Source organism: Aythya marila (genome assembly GCF_965140915.1).
Source record: "Aythya marila genome assembly, chromosome: 15".
Taxonomy (NCBI): Eukaryota; Metazoa; Chordata; class Aves; order Anseriformes; family Anatidae; genus Aythya; species Aythya marila.
The window spans coordinates 13,067,917-13,087,900 of record NC_139056.1 but is presented as its reverse complement, the minus strand read 5'-3'; the positions used below and the strand labels follow the sequence as shown (position 1 = coordinate 13,087,900).

The 19,984-nt window shown below is 41.9% G+C and overlaps 2 protein-coding genes across 7 annotated transcripts in view; one reads left to right on the top strand and one right to left on the bottom strand.

The window, feature by feature from the left end:
- Window positions 1-1,394: 1,394 nt before the first annotated feature.
- Window positions 1,395-10,539, bottom strand: BRAT1 (BRCA1 associated ATM activator 1). Its single transcript, XM_082772204.1, has 13 exons — window positions 10,338-10,539; window positions 9,932-10,086; window positions 9,090-9,237; window positions 7,792-8,164; window positions 7,581-7,700; window positions 6,358-6,449; window positions 5,975-6,093; window positions 5,295-5,481; window positions 4,848-4,921; window positions 4,191-4,290; window positions 3,809-3,907; window positions 2,591-2,769; window positions 1,395-2,376 (listed from the first exon to the last, which is right to left on the bottom strand). The coding sequence occupies exons 1-13, from the start codon at window positions 10,513-10,515 to the stop codon at window positions 1,645-1,647; spliced, it is 2,556 nt and encodes an 851-aa protein (XP_082628330.1). The 5' UTR covers window positions 10,516-10,539; the 3' UTR covers window positions 1,395-1,644.
- A 155-nt stretch (window positions 10,540-10,694) lies between these two features.
- The window catches only part of IQCE (IQ motif containing E), a 31,976-nt gene continuing 22,686 nt past the window's right edge, over window positions 10,695-19,984 (top strand). For 5 of the 6 annotated variants that reach the window (XM_082772174.1, XM_082772177.1, XM_082772173.1 and 2 more), the window contains exons 1-11: window positions 10,695-10,966; window positions 12,156-12,203; window positions 12,823-12,865; window positions 13,230-13,370; window positions 13,663-13,794; window positions 14,789-14,859; window positions 15,631-15,744; window positions 17,472-17,522; window positions 18,038-18,108; window positions 18,323-18,395; window positions 18,816-18,865. In XM_082772174.1, coding sequence (XP_082628300.1) covers window positions 10,925-10,966; window positions 12,156-12,203; window positions 12,823-12,865; window positions 13,230-13,370; window positions 13,663-13,794; window positions 14,789-14,859; window positions 15,631-15,744; window positions 17,472-17,522; window positions 18,038-18,108; window positions 18,323-18,395; window positions 18,816-18,865 — 836 coding nt within the window. In that variant the 5' untranslated portion in view covers window positions 10,695-10,924. The remainder of the gene's footprint in view (window positions 10,967-12,155; window positions 12,204-12,822; window positions 12,866-13,229; window positions 13,371-13,662; window positions 13,795-14,788; window positions 14,860-15,630; window positions 15,745-17,471; window positions 17,523-18,037; window positions 18,109-18,322; window positions 18,396-18,815; window positions 18,866-19,984) is intronic. The other variant, XM_082772175.1, reaches the window with a different exon arrangement.

Sequence of the window (19,984 nt, the reverse complement as noted above, 5' to 3'; positions counted from 1 at the left end):
TCCAAGGAATAATTTAAACTGCACAACCCTGAAATCTCAAGAATTCTAGTGCTGAACAGGAGGAAGGTATTTACTCAGCAACCTGCTGCCTCCTTTTCTGAAGCATAACTGAACGTATCCGGTATTGCCAATATGTAACGCTAATTTTGGAATTCGAATCCCTTTACTAGACAGGCTTGCTAAATCTCCACAAACAATCCATGCTTTAAAATCAACTGTATTCTCTCCAACTAACTCGGGTTCTGAGGAAAAATGCAATGGCAGGCAAAGACCTGATTTTATTTTTTTATTCTCTGTCTTCTGTCTCTGACTAGGTATAGGACCTGCCCAGGTAGAACTGTATAGCAGCAGAGCTGGTTTCTTCCAGTAACAGCTGCTGTTAGAATACCCAAGAGCTCTGTCATGCATAAAGGAATAGGTAAGTGTACTGACTTCGTAAAAAGGCATGGAGTACATCTTCAACCTCAGCAGCATGAAAGTAAAACTACATCTCACCCCACTGTACTGCTGCAGGGGTTATAGTGAAGGATGAAATGGTATGAGAAAGTTACTTCACTGCATCAAATGCTACAGCCTCCGTTAGCCTAAAATGAGTATTGTGTTCCTGTCCCTCTCTAGGCTGAGGGAGAATAAATGAGGCAAACACTTGAGCACTGGAAAGGAATACAGCATGGTTTGCCCTGCTCCTAAAGGTACTGCTTTTTATTCTAGGTTATGGACGGCTTCTTATCATAAGGTGAGACATTGGAGTAAATCAAAATCTAGTGTTCCCATCTTCCCTGAGCTTTCTTTAAAAAAACAACAACAACAACAACAAAAAACTTTCCCCTCAGAAGAACGTTGCCATTCTCCCTACAGCTGCTGTTTTCTAATTGGTGGTGGTGGTTTTTTTGTTTGTTTTTTAACCAAAGCTAAGGATGGATCTATTTTCTGATAGGAAAAGCTGCAGGTGTTGATTTCTCATACTACTTAAAAGCTATCTTAGTTCTTCAGGAATGCAGAATACAAGCACTTGATAAATTCAACAAAATAAACTTGCTTCTAGCTTCAATTAATGTCAGCTTTTTTAGTGTCATTGCCAAGATTGAACTGGTACATTATCTTTCTTTATGAAAGAACATTTGTAATCAGTACGCTTGACTCTCCAAATGTTACCTTCCTGTGTGGGCCTCAAAACATAGCAGGGAACTTGAGAATTCTTGTTTCTAGAATGGAGATATGGACAAGGTAAAAAACAAAACAGAGTTTCTTAAAGACAAGTCTTGATCAGGTTTAGATACTCTGGCTCAAAAAGGAGCATGCAACACCTTGTTTTCATTCACTGTTTTGTTTTTTAAAATGTTTCCTTATGTAGGCAGGGTCTGGTGCTTTCTTAAGATACATACAACTTAAAAAACAGAACAAATGAATTTATTTACTTTAGAAAAAATGCAGATCAATTCCTTAGAGACTGTACTTAAAACAAAATCATCAGTATTAAAGCAAAGATTTTCTAACCTCTTCACAGCTAACAAAACCATCCTTTTCTCCATTCAGAGTAACGCTTTTTTAATCTCCTCTCAAGAAAGACTGAAGACTGGTAGCAAAAATTCTCCTCCGGAATAGAACTGTTTCAGCACTATTCCCTCAGAGCAAAACATGTCTTTAGTAACAGTCAGCTTCATTCTCGTCTATGGTCCCCACAGTAGCAAGGATGTCCTCTAAAAGGGACTGAGGGCTTTTCTCTATGTGGTCACTACTTTTATTTAGTTCATCATGTAGTTCTTCTAAGTCTATCGTTCCCAAAGCTAGCATCATGCTCTCTGGATCTTCAAAGTCCACCCCATTACCACCATCTGTTGGGAAGTCCTGAGCCAGAGAACCCTGCCTTAGAGTTCTTTGCAACCAAGGAATGCCATTTCCGGCAGATAAATCTCCAGCTCCTTGGCAATCTTTCAGCAAGCCACTTGGAGAGAGACTAGCTCTTAAGACGAGCAGTATATCACAGGCTTTCTGACCCACTGGCTTGTCATAGTCACACAAAGACCAAAACAAAAACCTGAACAGTTTTGCTCGGCAAAATATCTGCAGCGACTCATTCTGCTGAATGGAACTAGTGACTGCGGATGAGGCAGCAGCAGAGGGGTATTTAGGAAGGCCAGCTTGGCAAAGTGTCTGGACACAGAAAACTTCAACCAGTTCCAGGCCACCAATTCTGACTTCCCAGTCTAAGTCACGTTCTACAGTTTGGATCACTCTAGAGACGAACTGCGCTGTATCTTCCACTTGATCTGTGCAGCCTTGTTTCAGCCACTTGGTGAAGATGCTGATCACAGCCCTCCGAGGAAAGCTCTCTGGGTCTGTTGACAAGATATCTTGAAGCTTTGCTGTAGTGTCCTAAATGTCAGAAGACAAAGTACAAAGAGGGGAGGAACATGCACACACAAAATCTAATATATATAGATCAGAAAAATTCAGTCCCTTTTCACTGCTGGTTGTGTAATATGCCTGCAGTAGACTGCAGGTGACTTAGAAAGAAAGTTGTAATACAGCTGTAAACTGATGTGTGGTTCTGCTCGAGTCTGCAGTGGACTACACAAAGTTATCATACCTCTTTATTGTACTGATTCCCTGCAACAGGTGTCTCTGGAAGAGAGTAAGTAATGAAGGTCAAGTGTCCCACAGCAGTCACAGCGCTCGCTCGCACATAGCTCTCTGGATCCTCAAGAAGATTTTCTGTAAGCTTTGGCACCTCTGAAGACAGGAGGGACTCCCTGAACTCATCCTGGTCTGTAAGTAAGACAGCAATCCAAAGAAGCGAGGCTTTATTCTCTCAGAGTATGAAGTTTTCTCCAATGCAAACAGTTCTTTGTGTCATACAACGATGCCTGCTGACTGCAGGGACAGCTGCCAGTTGAGTTGAGGCACTGCAGGGAACAGGCAGCTGCTCACAGGAGCACAGACACCCTGTGTAAGGCTCCCTGTTTCGCAGCAGCTTGGTGACTTCCAGTCAAGCCCTGCTTAATGCTAGAGTCTGGACAAATCTACCTGCAGTTGTTCTAATGGTGAGAAAAGACTTGCTTCAGGTAAATGGCCACATGGCTTCAGCTCCATCAAACTTTTGCTTAAAGGTAGAAAAAATATTGTCATCCCTTATTGGTTTTGAGGCATACGGCAAAGAAAAAAAATGCAATTACAGCAGTATCACAGGGAAAGGCTGCAGGGTAGAATGCTAATAGAGCTGAGTGTGCTGGATACTTCCTCTGTGACCTGGGGACAGCAGTGGGAGACAACATCCTCCTCTATTCTAACATCACAGAGCTACTGTAGGAGAATTAGTGTTACCTTAGTGCTACCCACTGCGGTGCTTGAGCTACCAGTAAAGCGGAGAAGCAGTAGCTAATTCAAAGCATGCAAAATAGACCTAGGCTTTCAGAGCCTCCTATATCACAGCCCCCAGCCTGCTGAGTGGAATCTGTTTGTTTTCACTGCTGAGCAAACTCGGTAGAAGGAAAGTATTATCTGCTTCAGCACTGTCACCTCCTCTGACATATGTCTCAACAGAGATGACTGTCTCAACACCCCTCAGCTTAACTTGCCGAAACTACCATTAAGGAAGACACAGCAATCAGAGTTCTACAGAAAAGCAGGGTAAATTTATCAATCTTCTTGTCAGATTTTTATCATGATCTGAGAGTAAAAGGTTCAACTTTTTTTTTCTTTCTTACCCCTGCAGTTACAGGTCAGAGATGCTGCACAAGCCTTATTGGCTTCCACAGCATTAGAAGAAACACTCCTCTAATCTGAACAATTAAATTTCTGCACATACCTCTCATGCTTTTAATCAAGGAGGTGAGGAACTCCAGAGAAGAATCTCGTACTTCCCAACAAGGACTGCACAAACGCTTCTGAAGCACCAGAAACACATCTGTGAAAGCCAAGTGACAAGTTTGAATGGACATGAAAGGTAACAAACCTAACCGGAGCAATCTATGTACAACCTCTGCATCATTTTATCTGATGCAATCCTTTTTGTTGATGCTGTGTGCTTCTCCCAGAGTTCTTCAAAGCACTATCTGAGCAGATAAACCTAAATTCACCATAACTGCAAATAAACAAATCCTAAGTGCTTTGAGTGGGAAAGGTAGGTGCGAGCAGATTTCAGATGTACCACTAGCTGTGGTTTGTCCTAACTAGAATAGCTTTGTTACCTTGCAAAATCTTCTCAGTTTGCCACTGATTGTTGAAGCAGGACATTTCTGGCAAGCGTGCCAACCATTTGGACATAGCTTGAAATGACTTCTTCAGTACCTGAGGCAATATAAAACAGATTTACAATATTGCAGAAGGCAGTGTTGTTACTTTTACGCTAGATAAAATTTGTTTTGGCTCAGGATTACAGAGAACTTCTCAGAGGAAACAAAACATATGCTTCCACACTAAGAAGTAAGCCACAAATAAATAGTGCTTATATAACTTTGTAACATCTCTAGCAGACTCCTAGATAATGCCAGTTCTCAAATTTAAAAACAAACTGTTAGTGCCTCCAGCTTTTGATTTGCATTTGTCACCCGGGTCATTGGGACAAAAACAAGAAAACAAAAAATTAATGCAAGGTTGTATCAAGTTGAGTATGTTGGTCCTACTCTCAGATGTGAGGTCTCCTGTCTTTTCAGGAACACCAAATTTACTGGCTCATTACTCGCTCACTAGTATTTTAGTTATTTTCCGCAAGCCACCCAGAACAAGTCTTCCAGATAGTCTAACAGAAACTGTGCTAAGAAACAACTACTGTCACACTATTTCTTAAGACTATCTCCCACTGGGTAAGCTAATAGAGTTGGATTTTTCTTTAGTGTTATACTCACAGTAGGGCTGGTGTTTGGACTCTCCAGGTATACCAGAAGGATGTCAAATAGACCTCCTATGACTGTGTCACAGCCTGAAACATTTAAAAAAACAAACCCAAACTGAAAAACCAATATTGAGACGAGGGGACAATTCAACTCTTGTAACGCAGAAAGAAAGATCATAATACTGTTTTACAGAAGAAAGTACAGTCCTCAAAAGGAGAAATATTCAGCTTGTCACAACCACTAAGCTTCTTCAATTGCAGCATTACCTGACCTAAATTATCAACAGAAAGTAAGGTTAGCCAAGACAGTAGGAAGAATGGGGAAAACCAAATGCATTTCAAACAAATCGAATTAATAGTCTTCATTCAGAAAGACTGGTGAAGGGGAATTGAAAATTCTGTGATTATAGATTAGTCAAGTAACTTCCAAAATTAAAATGAAGAGCTAGGATTAACTCACCTTTCCGTTCAGAAAGTGCTGCCAAGGCATCCAGAGCTGACTTCTGTACTCTGCCGCAATCAATCAAAATTTGGCTTATCTTGCTTCCCAGAGAAGTAGCTGGAATCAGGAGGCCACTACAGAATTGCAATATTGTCACAAAAGAACGTAGCAAAGCTGTATAGGGTAAATCCACTGGCAAATGAATCTAATGGAAAGGGGAAAAATAGGAAAATTTCCAGCAAATATTTCAAGCATGCGTACAGAGCAGGAGTTTCTAGTCAAGACGCAGTAAAAATTACAACTTCTAGTATTCTTAAGGTAACACAATACTAATAACTACAAAAAAGTAATCTTCCTCTCTCCCAACGATCTACTGGACAGGTGAAACGAGATTCGTTACTTGGGAAAGCAGTTCAGTCTATGTTTGTCACTGGATCAGTAATTGCAGTAGATGGGATGTATGGTAACAAAGCTTGTGAAGGTGGATTTAAAAGAAAGTACAGTGCCTCTCTACAAGCTTCAGTGTTCCACTGCTCTCCCATTTGGACTCATGCTACATCTTATTTTTTATACCATACGGAAGCCCTTCTGCCAACTCCTCTCTGTGTTAAGATCTACTGCAAATGTTTGTAACTATTCTCAATACTAGCTTTCAAGGACAACTTGACCCCCAGGCTTTTTTCTTCTCCAAACATTACCAGAGACAGCAGCTTCTCCAAATGAGCAAGAGTCTGACACAAGAGACTAGCGCAAGATGACTTGGAGGACAGAAGGCTTTCGACAGTGGAAGGATCACTAACAGACTCATCCAGCAAACCTAGAGGATCAAAGAAGGGAGAAGCTCAGGTTATTACTGACTACAAATGACAGTGATTTTTAAAGTTGATTTTTAAAGTTAGTTTTCAGGTGATGCAGTGTGAATAACCCTTAAAATACAACTGTCAGCAGGATGCTGCACTTCACCACAAACACTGCTACTGACCTTGACTCCTTCTATTCTTCCTCCTCCAGTTTTGCCTGCACCAGACATTTAAAACACTGGCAAGCAGACTAGCCTCTAACTTTTGTATCCCAACTGTACCTGCATATTCCAGAGGCTGGGAGGCTGCTCTCAAAATACAGTCCATTGGCTGAAGTAGAACAGTCATTGCCTGAATCCTCACATCTTGTGGGCTTCAAGGAGGAAACAGCAGTTACCATAACAAGAACGCTACAAATCTTTCCCAAACATCTGTCCCCAAACAGTGAGCAGATTAATGTTTTTCACACAGGCTTCTTAAAAAGCCAGCAATGTGACAGCAATAAGTGTGTTATCATAATTCAAGCCGCCTTCCAATCTTCCTTGGCTAACTGAAAGGACAGCAGAAATTAAATTCGTAAGCAGCCTCATCCAGCAATGAAGAGTGGAATCCTGTGTAAGAAGAATGTTTAGACAGAGAGCCATTTTGTGTCAAAGGAAAAAAGTATCCTTAACTTAAGACACAGGTATTAATTAGCCTGTAAATCAGTATCTGTATGTGCTATAGTTGTTTAACATCTGATGTTTTCTTGATGCTTTTTCACTACCTAAACGGGATTTACAGAGAAGATGCCAGTAGATTTCTCAGAGATGCATAACTAGACAAGAGGCAATAATCTTAAATTGCAACAGGGTAGATTCCAACCGGATATATAGAAAATATTTTTCAGAGTGAGACTGATTAAACGCTGGAACAAGCTGCCCAGAGAAACTTTGGAAACCTGGAACTTGACTGGTGAAGGCCCTGAGCAACCCGATCCATCTTTGAAGTCAGCCCTGCAATGAGTAAGCAGTTGAATTAGATCACCCCTACTGGTTCCTTCTAACCTAAGCTTTGCTATGACTGTTGACAGAGATGATGTCATGATGTCTGCATGATGTATGCTTCTGCTGGACAGCAGTGAAAGTTCTTACACTAGTTTGGTTTGGTGAAAGAGAAAACTGACCAAATACTATTGGATTTGACAGTCAAATTGTATCCATCATGATCAACCTTGGCTTAACTTCCAAAGTTAAAGGAGTCTGAGATGAGCTGGTTGTAGATAAGCTGCAAATGTATACATGTGAATGTGACATTGGCTCCTTTCATTTGTGTCTTTAAAACTACCTTTCTAATTATCAGTGTCTGAAGCTCATTAACTACTTGCCTGGTTCTTGCCAACCCATCCTACATATTAAGCAGCATAGTAGAAAACACAGTGCAGGGAAGAAATAGCTCTTAGAAACACACCAGATACATTGCAAACATCTACAGAGTGCAAAGATTTCATAGCAGCAACTCCTACCATTTGTGGAGACTCAGAATTCCTACTGCCAAAGGACCTGCTTGTACTGGGGTTAAGTGTTCCAGAGCAGATGTCACTAATGCCCAAAAACTGCCTTCAGTGTCAGAAAACACAGGAGACCTGTGAAGAAAGAGAACCGTAAGTAATATGTCCTACTAATACAAATGGTGGAAAATGGATATTTCTAATTACCAGATCAGTAGATCCTCACCTTGACATGTTCAGCAAAAGATCCGCCAGCATGTGCCGTGTTTGAACAGAGTCTTCTGTCAGGAAGGATTCTACTTGCTTTGCTACACGTAACCAAAGTACTTCTGTCCAAGTAGCTCGACAACTGCCAAACAAACTAGTTAACAGCTTTAATGACTGATTGATATGAGAGGCAGAGCCAGATTGAAGAGAGTCTTCTATATGCTTTATAATCATTTGGGCACATGCTGGCCAGTCGCAGTCCTTTTCACCGAGAGGTGTAGTTGGTTCAGACTCTACAGAGAGGGTGAGCATGTGCACCAGAAGCTGACTGGCAGCTGAAGCCACAAACAGGCTGGGATCTCCTTGCAGAGTGAAGATTACATCTAGGCCTCCTGTGTGAAAACAAAGCAAAAATCAGCGGAAGGAAAAACAAAACAAAATAGCTGCCCTCTTATTGTGGAGCCTTGCTGCAGTCTGACTGCATATTATTCAAGTACAGGTATCAAACGGGTTTAAATGTGGCGTTTTTTTCCTTTTTTTTTTGGTTTAGTTTTTTAACATTTTATTTTGTAGTCTCTAATGCCTTTTTAAAATTATCCAGTCCTTAAGTACAAGCAAACAAAAGAAGAAAGTAGAGGTTTTTTTTTTTAGATCCTCAGGTGTGTTTGTAACTCAGGAACAGAAGAAGACTTCTGTATGACGTTAGCAATCTTAGGAGAGTCGACAGTGTATTTATGGAAGGAATTTGTACCATCCGCAGACACAGCCAGTAAGGAAAAAAAAGGGAACTGCAGCAGCAGTACCACTTAACCATCATATAGCCAGGACTACATGCTGCACAGTTAACACCAATTCAGTCTTCTAGACCCCTTTATAGAGGGAATCTAAAGCTGTTAGCAGAAGAACTTAAATAGCTGTATAAGGACAATGGGACTGCAAACGTAAGCATTAAGAAATGAGTCCCAAGTTTTTCTGCTCTAAAATTACACCAAAATGTACCAAAACATAATTTGGCATGAATTGTAAATAAAAATACAAAAGGTTTTTAATAAGCTATTCTTAGCCTCTGTTTCATAAGATTGACTTCTCCTCCCTCCATAAGGGGCACCATCATCACTGTTGAAAAAAAGTTAAATACATAACCAATTTAATAAAAAAAACAACTCTCTTTCAATGACTTCAGAATTTTTGATAAATGGCTTTTTATCTTGCATAATGTAAACTTCTCTCTCTCTCTCTCAATCAACACCTGAGCAACAGTCTGGAATGGAAGGGACGGAGGGAATTTGGGGAGTTACCAGTCCTGGAAGTACTCACCACCGTTGCAGAGGAAGTGGAGGGCAGGCTGGTGATGCATCATGCTGTGCACGCCCTCCACCCAGCCACTTCGCACAGATGCATCTTCCCACACTGCCCTGTTCAGCGTCCCACCCGTGCCAAAGAGCCTGAACAACAGGTTCTCCTGCTGAGGACAGAGAATGCACACAGTAAACAGCGAGCAAAGGGACTTGAGGGGTGCAGAGAGGTTGTTCTGTCATCCAAGTCACTAACACACTTTCATATCTTATACTTAAACGCAACATCTCTGTCTTTTACAGACTAAACACTGTAAGTGTTTAAGTGTTTGTTTCTTAAGATTCCGGGGGAAAATTGCATACACACAAATTCCATTAGTCTGCTTTATGTTACATGTATCTCCTCCCTGGAGAAAGCCTTTCAGATTCTCCGGTTTGTTCTACAAATGTACTCTGTTGTTAAAAGTTAGGCTTTAAATAGTTCCCACGTTTCTGCAGGAAATCAAAGATTTCCTTTCAACCTGAAAACTACATCTGTTATTGCAGTTTAAATCTAAAGGATCTGTCCGGGTATATGGGATATTTTGCAATTACTATTAGAGATACTGTTATTCCATGTACTGTTTTGCACTGAAACTGAGAAGTACTACTTATCAACATTGATAGTGCTGTTTGGTGCAAGACAGAAATAAAATGACAGCTGCTTTATGTGGGAACTGAAGGGATAACTTGATTGTAGGTCTTCATAGCAGTATCACTGTTCTTGACTTGTTCAGTGCATGCAATATTGAAATAGAAATAATATTGGTACATTTTCACAAGTTCTCAGTAGAGGAGAAGGCAGAATTGAGGTACCTGACTCACCTGCAAGTGCTGGAAACAATCTTCCGAAGCTGCAAGTAACCCGGCCAGCCTCAGAGTGAAGGAGAGGATGCTCGGGCTCGGCTCTGGTAGCGCCAGGACGGAAGTGAAGAACTCTGTCAGACAGGGGTTGTCCTGCACCACGTTCAGGGTAGGCTCTAGAGCAAGCGGGGGCAGAAAAGAGAGTCACTACCAGCACTTGTGCCACAACCCCACAGCACTAAGGCTCGGGATGATTGTACCACACAGCCCCCTGACAGGATCTGGGCTTTATTTGGAGCCCGGTACAGGCCTCAGGCACCAGCAGCGCTTCTGGAGGCCAGCAGCACCCCTGAGGGAGGCTTCCTGGCCCTCAGCCGAGCCTCGGCCACCCGCGGGCGGCGGCAGGAAGAGCCCGGCGGGCCCTCACCGAGCTCCGTCAGGTCCCGCAGCCAGTCGAGCAGCTTCTCCAGGCAGGTGTCGTCGGAGCCGGGCTGCCGCGGGTCAGCCAGGGCGGCGCAAACGCGGGGCAGGAGCTGGGAGCACTCGCGGCTCATGGCGAACCTGCGGCGGGCGCGGGCGACGAACCAGGCCTGCCAGGCCGACATGGCGGCGCGGCCCCGGCCGCCAGGCCCCGTCGCCAAGGGAGACCGTAACCACGGCGACCGTAACCATGGAGACGCGCGTTGCCAGCGCTGGCCGTAAAGCGAGTGTCGCGATGGCTGTACAAGGCGGCCCGCCGCGCGGAGGGCCGCTGGGGGGCGGTGGCGGCCCGCGGCACGGCCGGGGCCCGCAGGGCTTCTCCCGGGGCCCGGAGGCGGCAGCGACGAAGCCGCGGCGAGGGCGAGGAACCCGTTGGGAACCCGTTGGCACCCTGCGTAGGCTTGCGGTCGGCCCCGTTGCGCCGACACGGAGCGCCGCTAGGCCGCCCCGCGGTTGCCATGGTGACCGCACACCCGGAAGTGCCGTGAGGGGGAGGCCGCGGCCGCCCCGGCCCCTCTGAGGCCGCCCCCGGTCATGGCCCGGGGGGCAGGAGAGGCGGCCGCGGAGGGGCAGCTGGTAAGGAGCGGCGGGGGCAGGGGGATGAGGAAGAGGAGGAGGAAGAGGAAGAGGGCTGCCAGGGCCCGGGGCCCGGGGCTCGCCCTGGGCCTGGGGTCGTGGCAAGGCCCGGAGTCCCTTCAGGAGAAGGGCATCGGCCCCTAGCGTGAGGGGTTTTGTGGCCCTCTTCCTCTCCTTCCCCAGCCAGGAGGAAGCTTTGGGTTTTGCGCAGAGCCCCCGTGTTCCCTGTCCGGGATGAGCCTGCTCTGCAGGGGAAGAGGGGCTGTGAAGGCTTCCAAGGGTGTTCTTGTCAGGGCACCTTTATATCCTGGTGAACTGGAGCGTTTTTGTCACAGCACCTTTATATCCTGCTGAACTGGAGTGTTTTTGTCATGGCACGTCTATATCCCTCTGAATGTTCTCTAGGGGCCGAGTGCCTTCTCGTTCTTTATCTGATTCCTCCTGCAATAGGTGCAGTTATGTGAAGAGATCGTGCAGAGCGATTAAAAGGCCTTAAAAATAAAAAGAACCTCTCAGTGTGCTGTGGGGAACATTGCCTCAGGAAATTAAAAACTAGACGGCATGGCGCGTGAGATGTGTGCGTGCCTGCTCGCAGCCAGCACCAAATGCCGTTGTATCTGCTCTGGTGTTGTCAATCCCATCTCCTTTTCTGTCAACTGGGGTTCTAAAAAAATACTTCACCCCCTCCCTGCCCCTCAGTGAGATAGATCAGCATCTTTCCAAAGAATGGTGCTGCAGCTGTAAGCGCCATGGACTTGGCAGCAAGTGAAAACGTTCTTTCTGCGAGGGCAGCCCACTTCCATGTAATTTGAAAGATAAGTGCAAATTTTCTTTCTGCTATGGATATGCTCACGTTTGAGAAGCAGAGAAATTTGTCAGCTTAATATGAGGAGAAATTAAATGCTTCTTTTTAATGCGTTAGCTGTGTCTTTTTTTCTCAGCCACATCATTTCTCCAGTCTAGTTTACTAAATGTTCCTTCCCATAGCTTAGCAAGGGAGGAATCACACTGAATGTTTGTGTTAGAGCAAATGATACTGTGTTTTGTAAAAGTAGCAACTCATTTCCCATTTGAATTTGTTGTACTCAAACTCTGTCATGATAGTAACAGAAAATAAAGTTTTCTGGACATGCATTATAACCACTTATTTGGAGAGTAGCAAACATTGCCGTTTGTGTTTATTTCCCAGGGAGATGACAGCCTGTCCGTGATAACCTGTGAATCAGATGCAGAAATGGTGAGTTTTATTAATGGCATTCTGCAGATAAATGCCTTAAAAAGGCCTCTCAGAGTGTTCTTTCACACGCTACACCCACGTGATGTCTCCTGATCAATAAGACATCCTTCAGAGAGAAGTAACAATGTTATTGCAATGCAGTTGGATATGAAAACCTCATCTAATTCCAGCTGTAATTTTGGCTTCTAAATTCTCCTTCTCCAAATTCTTCTGGGGGCTGAAATTATGTTTGGCTAACTAATCATTTTATAGTGTTTGCAAGGAATTCAGCAAGCCTTTCTTTTAGCTAAATGGTCCTATGGTTCGGCCTCTGTGTTCTGATCATCTTGGACTCTTGTTGTCACTTGTACTTAGTACTGATGGGGAAGGTCTTAATGTTCTGAGCACGAATACGCTTTTTTGTAGCCTAAAACTTCAGTAGTTACCACCTTAATTTTGGTGACTGTTGCTGTGGCCAATCCTGCATGTACTTAATGCTACAGGTTTTGTTTTCTACACAGGTTTTGTGTTATTAGAGTAAGTGCTCTTAATATAAAATTGGAGTCAATTTTGCAGTTATATGCTCAGGTGTTTGAAGGGTGGAATGTTTTAAATATACATAATGTTTTTTTCCTTCCAGAAGTTGAAGAAGAGAATTTTTCACAAGCCTCCAAAGTCACCAAGTAAGAGTTGCAAAATCTTTTCTTCTGTTTCCATTACGCACAACAAGATAGATTTCTACGGGACACAGTAACTGCAAGATTTATTTGAAAAATCTTATGATTCTCCCTAGAATTACTCGTTGGTGTGTGCAGAGCACATCTATCTGAGATTTGTGTTCTATAACTTGTGAAGTTAGATTTTTATAGGCTATATATTGAAGTGTATAGCTTACTTGGAGTTCTTGATTATTTTCATATTATTATTTTTTATGTTATTTTTATATATTTTCTAAGTGATAGCCCTATGTCTGGGAACCTTGAAACACATGGCAGAATTTTTGTGATCTCGAACTTCTTAAGAAAAAAGATATTTTCTTTTGTTTAGAGTCTCCGTACAGCTCTAGCACACAACTGTATCCAAAAAAACCTGCCATTTGGAGATCTCTGCAGGGAACAGGCAGTGCACGTTTTGAGAATGCAGCTGTAAAAAAACCAAGGCAGATGTGGCTGGGATCACTGAAACAAGGTATTAGTATAGAAATTTAATCTGCATACGTGGATAAAATTTACTGTTGGGGACAGCTTAACATATGATTCTTAAACAATAAATATGTATTTGTTTAGAGTACGTAGGAAGTAATTTCAGTATTACTTGGGTGGTTGGAACTGTGAGTTATCTGATCTTGAGCATTGGAATTTGTAGTAGGAATGATTAACAGCATCTGGAGCTTTCTGTGTCATATTTGCTCAGAATAAATCCACAAACGTAACTCACAATTATCCCTGACTTTTGCATTTTGTTCCATTTTTGTTGGCAGGAGTGAGCCACCCCCTGAAATCAGATGTTGACGTGGGGCATGCGCGATCTAGTGTTTCTAGTAGCACTCCAGAGTATTTGAAGGAAGCTCTAGGAATGAAGAAGCCAAAACATTCCCGTTCTTCTAGTAATGGTAAACCCTGTGATCGTGTGGTAGATAAAAGTTAGTGATGTCATCTCTTTTTCCATGTAAAACCACACGTTATTTGTTTAAGATCTTAGCTTTAGTAAAGCAAGACCCGTTCAGTTTAACCTGTATTAAAGTACATGTGTCAAAATGTGATCATTGGAATACTTTGGAGATTTGTAAATTGGTTAAGGCGGCTTCCCAGATTTTTGTGAGCAATGAATCACTATTAGCTTTCAGAACTTCTTGCAAATTGCTATGCATTTTCAGCTGAAAAAGCTGCAAATATAATATGGTTCAATGGGCCAGCTGTAGACAATTTATTGTGACTTTGCAAAGCATAGTTTAGGAACCATTGATAGAAACCATCTGCTTGCCTGAAATTCTATGTAATTGACTCCTTTTACTTCTTTTCTAGAAAGTGTTTTATCATGTGGTTGCGATATTAAAATCAACTGTTTTTTATGAGAAAAGCAAAATATAAAACTTCTATCCTGTTCTTCTTCAATGAGAACTGTAGAGTTAAAAATCCCAGTCTTAAATTCCATTTCAAATGATACCTATGCTGGTATTATACCTATGCTCTTATGCATAGGTTCCAGCAACTCTGAAAGGCAATAAACTTTCACACATTAGGCATCAATAGAAAAAAGTCTTTTGGACATCTTTTAGAAATCTTTTGTAAGTAATTGACTTCTTGGGATGGAAAGACTTCAGTCTTCTGTGAAGTGTTTGTTTTTCTTGAGATGCGTATTTTAATCTAGCATGAGAGAAAAGAGAGATGCTTGAGAGAAATTTCACGTATAATCTGGCAGAAGGTTCATAAGGTAACATCTCCATTTTCATTTATAAAATTAATTCCTTTGATCACATTTCTTTTTAAAATGGTCTAGTTTTCACTTTGGCGCTGTTCTAAATATTTTCTTTAAATTAGAAGATTTTTATTTAGGAAAAAGTACTTTTTTTTCAGATCTGCTTATTTTATGTACCTTTTGTGTAGGCTACATTCCTGGAACTCCTGACTATAAAGAAAAAGAAGATATGTATGATGAAATAATAGAACTTAAAAAGGTACTGTCTCTCTGATGCTTACATAATAAAAGTCATAGGGCTGTTCTGTCCATCTCTAGATGTCCAGACCTTGTTGGTTCAGAATACTTTGGTTTCTACAACTGAGACATCCACCAAATTTTATTTTTTTTTTTTTTTTGTATTTATAACGCAAGGTCTAAACTAAACTTGCATCTGTTTAAGGCAATTTCATTGTTCTTATGGTGTGATAGATACTTCTGAGTTCTGGAGGTGGAAGCCCTGAAGTATACCCAGTCCTGAACCCCAGCCATGGCCCTAGCTGGACACTAAAAAGGTTCATTGCATTGGTTTCTTTGACTCTCCATGCAAACCCCTCCTTCCCTTCCTTTATTTTTTTTTTCCCCTTCTTGGCTGTTATTCATCACATTTTAACAATTTGTGAGTTGATCTTTGTGCAGTGTATGAAAGACAAGGACAAGTTGAACACTAGGCAAGTTGAACCCCAGGGATACCTATAAACAAATATCTTGGCTGTTGTAGATCATTTGTGGAACGCTGCCTTTCTGTTAAAACTTTCTTTTTTGTCTTTTCCCTGTCATCTCTCTTACATGTCAGCCCTGGCCTTAGTGTAATGGTCTTTTTTCTTTCTTTTTTTTTTTTTTTATCTGCTTTGTCCTGGCCATCATAAGTGGATCGTTACCAGAATCAAAACATTTCCATGTCAAAATTCAGTGTCAAAATTTCCATGTCAAAATTCAGAGACAAATTTTGTCTCTGAAATGAGCTTAGGATTTTTCCCTCCTCTTTTAGACAATACAAGCTCAGAAAAATGAAGGAGATCGAATGAAAACTAAGCTTCGTCGACTGGAAGAAGAGAATAACAGAAAGGATAAACAGATCGAGCAACTGTTGGATCCCTCCAAGGTGACTATAGTAGAGAAGTGTGGGGAGAGGGATAAAAATAGGCAGAAGAGTGCTGAGTGGTGTGGTCCTCATCTCTTTGTCTCACTGAATTTCAGAAGTCTGTAGTGTGTTGACTCCTAGGAGTGATGAACTTAATATGAGAGGTGGTTGGTTGGTGCAAAGTGATTTCCGTTTTGTGTATCTCAGCTTACTGTTCCAGCTCACTTTAAGGGAAGATAACACCATGCTGTGCAGATAAGCTTATTTTGCAAAGATAATTTTCATTTCTTAAGGAAAAATTGAATTGTTGTCCCTTCAGACGTCTGCTTTTTGAATGTTTTGCCTGAGAGTAGAAGGGAGTTAACCTCTTGCATGGTGACTGTTGCATGCAGTCCCAAGACCTGAACCAGGAAACAAAAATGAGCTTTATTATCAGACCCATGAGGCTGAGAAACAATTAGGATCATAGAAGACCTGAATTTCACTGAATTCCTGTAGTATTTTCACCCTGATGATCAGCTACACTCCACCACAGCCGTGCTCTCATTCCCTTTCTCAAAGGAAGAGGGGCAGAGTATATGATGAAAGGGTAGAGATAAAGACAGTTGGGGTCAGTCCATAGCACTTCATAGCACTTCATCATCTGCTGCTCCTTTGTGGTCATTTTCTTCCCCTGCTCCAGTGTGGAGCCCCTCCCATGGGATGCTGTCCTCCCCAAACTGATGCTGTGTGCACTTTCCACAGTTGAGGAACTGCTCCAATGTGGGTCATACAATCACAGAAAGGCTTGGGTTGGAAGGGACGTTAAAGACTAAGTTGTTACAACCTCCCTGCCACAGGCAGGGATGCTACCCACTAGATCAGGTTGCTCAGGGCCTCATCCAGCCTGGTCTTGAACACCTGCAGGGATGGGGCATCCACAACCTCTCTGGGCAACCTGTTCAGTGGCCCTCTGAGTGAAGAACTTCCTCCTAACCTCTAATCTAAATCTCCCCTCTTGCAGTTAAAAATCGTTCCCCGTTCTCATGTCATTATCTGACTGAGCATAAAGATGCTCTCTGTCTTTTTTTATAAGCCCCCTTTAAGTATTGAAAAACTGCAATAAGGTCACCCCAGAGCCTTCTCTTAGGCTGAACATTCCCAGCTCTCCCAGCCTTTCTTCCTAGGAGACTATGAAGGGTCCGTACCACGGAGTCCATCCCTTAGGAGCAAACTGCTCCAGCATGGGTCCCCCATGGGCAGCAGCTCCCACCAGATCACCTGCTCATTTGTGGGCTCGTCTCCACAGGCTGTAACTCCTCTCTCTCAGCTGCTGTGTGTTTTTTTGTTTGTTTGTTTGTTTTTTCAATTATTTTCTTAAATATGCTCTCATAGAGGCGCAACCAGCATCGCTCACTGGCTCAGCAGTGTAGCAGGTCCCTTTTGGAGCCAGCCGGAGCTGGCTCTTATCTAAGATGTGGCATCTTCTGGACTCTACTCACAGAGGCCACCCCTGCAGCCCCCCGCTACCAAAGTCTCTCCGTATAAACCCAATACAATTCCTTGTGCCTGTTGTTTTCTGTGTACTCTTCTTTATCTCCAGAGAAGCATCCTAATAGAAACTGGTGAGCATAGGGACTTCTAAATTTAAGCTGTTGAACTGTGAAATGACTACGGAGACAAAGTAGATTAGAAAATTCCATGGAAAGAGCTGACAGTAGAATAAAGTAGCAAAGTTGGTCATTTGCATTATTTGTCTTCTCTTGCAGTGCTCTGAGCTGGCAAGAGCTTTGTCAGAAAAGAAGTCTGACAATGGATGGGTAATAGTTTGCTACCTTTTGCTTTCATTTATCTTTTTTTGCTCTTGCTAAGTTGAATCACTACTGAATAAAAAAATAGAATGAAGTAAGAAAGAATAAACAATTAGTGTAACAATTATTTTTATAGTCAGGTAACAAGGATCTGGAATTAACTGATTTGTAGAGAGCTTTCTTTGTCACTTCTTTGAGTCTGTTTGCATCTGTGTTCTCCCTGTTATCCTGCTACACTCAAAGCAGCAAATAATGGGCAAAATTGTTTTTATTTAGTGATTATATGTAAATATTATAAAACTGGTTATGTTACCATAGATAAAAGTTAGGGATCTAATTTCTTTAGTGTCCTGTTTGAAACAGGATAACAGACGTACATGTGATTTATTAAGTGCTAAAGTAAGTAGGAATAAGTATGTCTGATAGGTACAATTTATAAAGAGAGGGTGAGATTATGGAGAAATGCAACTTCTGTGAAGAGATGGATTACTGTAGGACTGATGAGCTCTTTGTTCTTTCTGTAGGTGGTTAGTGGATTAAAGCAGAAGGTTCTCAAGCTAGAACAACAGTGCAAGGAGAAAGACAACGCTATCAAGTATGACTTTGGAGGGGTAGGGGCTTGTATTGGATAAGATAATCAAGGGAATCTGAAACCCATTATTTTTTACCCGTATTCTTCTGTTTCTTAACGCAAACTAGCAAACTCAGAGAACATCTTAGAAATGATAAACCACCCACCCAGAAACTGTAAACCAACAGGTATTACTGTGGCTTTACCAGTGTGATTATTTTTTTTCTTCTATTTTTAGCAAATTCCAGTCAGACCTGAAGACCAATAATTTGGAAGAAATGAGGATAGCAATGGAAACCTACTATGAAGAGGTACATCTGACAAGGCTTTCATCATGTGTACTAGAAAGGAAGTTTTTCAGTTGTTGAGTTGAAGTATAAATAGAAAGTTTTAGATGGGTGCAGCTAAGCTGTAAGAAACCTGTCATTAGAATCAGATTTTCACTGGCATTCTTACAGCACCTTCTATATGCACTGAAAAACCTATTTTCCTCAATAAGTTGAGTGTATTAATCAAGAAGGGGAAATAATGAAACCAATGTACATCTATGTGTAGTGCATAGGTGAAAGGCAACATAACAATAGCCTGATTTTCAGCAATGGCATTGTTGCCTCTACTACTACCCAAAAGGTCTTGCTCTGATTTTCACCTAATGACCAAGTGTATTTCATTAATGATGTGAGTTTTCCACAGCTAGCACATTAATAGAATCTATATTTCGTACTTCACAGGTTCATCGTCTCCAAGTCCTCCTGGCAAAATCTGAAACTATGAGGAAAAAGTATGTTTCATTCTTTTGAAGCAAATATTAGTGTATATATGTTTCATATGTCACTCATATACTACTTTGGAAAACAATTACATGGGAACTGTTTATTTTGTCATTTAGATTGCTGGATTTGCTTTTTCATACTGCTTTGGTTAGCTTCACAGCCTTAGCATGTGTCTTAGTCACATTTTTTTCTGGAGATAGATCATATTGTGGATGTGGGAAAAATGCTAGAGCTATTTAAAAAGTCCACAGAAGCTCTGAAAGTTTATTTGTTAAATAAAATCCATCTTCCCCCATAATTATGCTTATTCTGATATCACTGCTGATTAAAACAAACTCAACAGAATTTTGACATTTTACTGTTGAGTCAGTTCTGGGCCTCGCTCTATGGTGCGTGCTGCACTGAAGTTATTTTGGAGTAAACTTGATTTTCTTGCGGTACAGAGATACAGATCCAAATCTCAGAGTATCTTTTGTGAGATATCCATGAGTGGCGCTAGTAAGACACTGTCAGAGAAGCTTCTGCTGGTGCTTGTCACCAGTGCGCAGGTGTACAGATGGTGATGAGGGTAAACATGCTGTGAGAAGTGGTATACAGAGGAAATAAAAATCAAAGCACAAAAGGCAAAAGACTGAGCTACAATAAAAAAGGAAAGTAAGAGCAAATGAGTGTTAGTTGAGCTGAGAAGAGGGTAACAGTCTTGTGGGGTGGGAAAATGTACTGCACTAGTGACGCACACCACTTCCAAATTTGATTGTCCTCTGTGCTTTGTTTTAAGCACAGGCAGCTATCTTAATTTTGGTTGTCATTATATGGATTGATAGAAACATGAGAGCTCTTTGTGGGTTGTTATGTGCACTGGTTGTGTTTTGTTGATTTCTGTTGACTTGTGTGGATTAAAAACAGGAATTTGGTTTGCCACTTTTTAAAAAACTAAAAAAATCTTCTCTTGGCTCAGGCATGTGGTGACTAGCTCTCAAGGCTGTAAGCCATCACACTTAATTTAGTCACAGGTGAAAATGAACCATTGGGTCTCTTCCTTGTCCTCACTTATTCATAGCTTCAAAAAGCAGTGGTCAGGGCAGTCTCTCTCAATTATATGAGCGTCAGTCTCTCCTTGAGAGGCC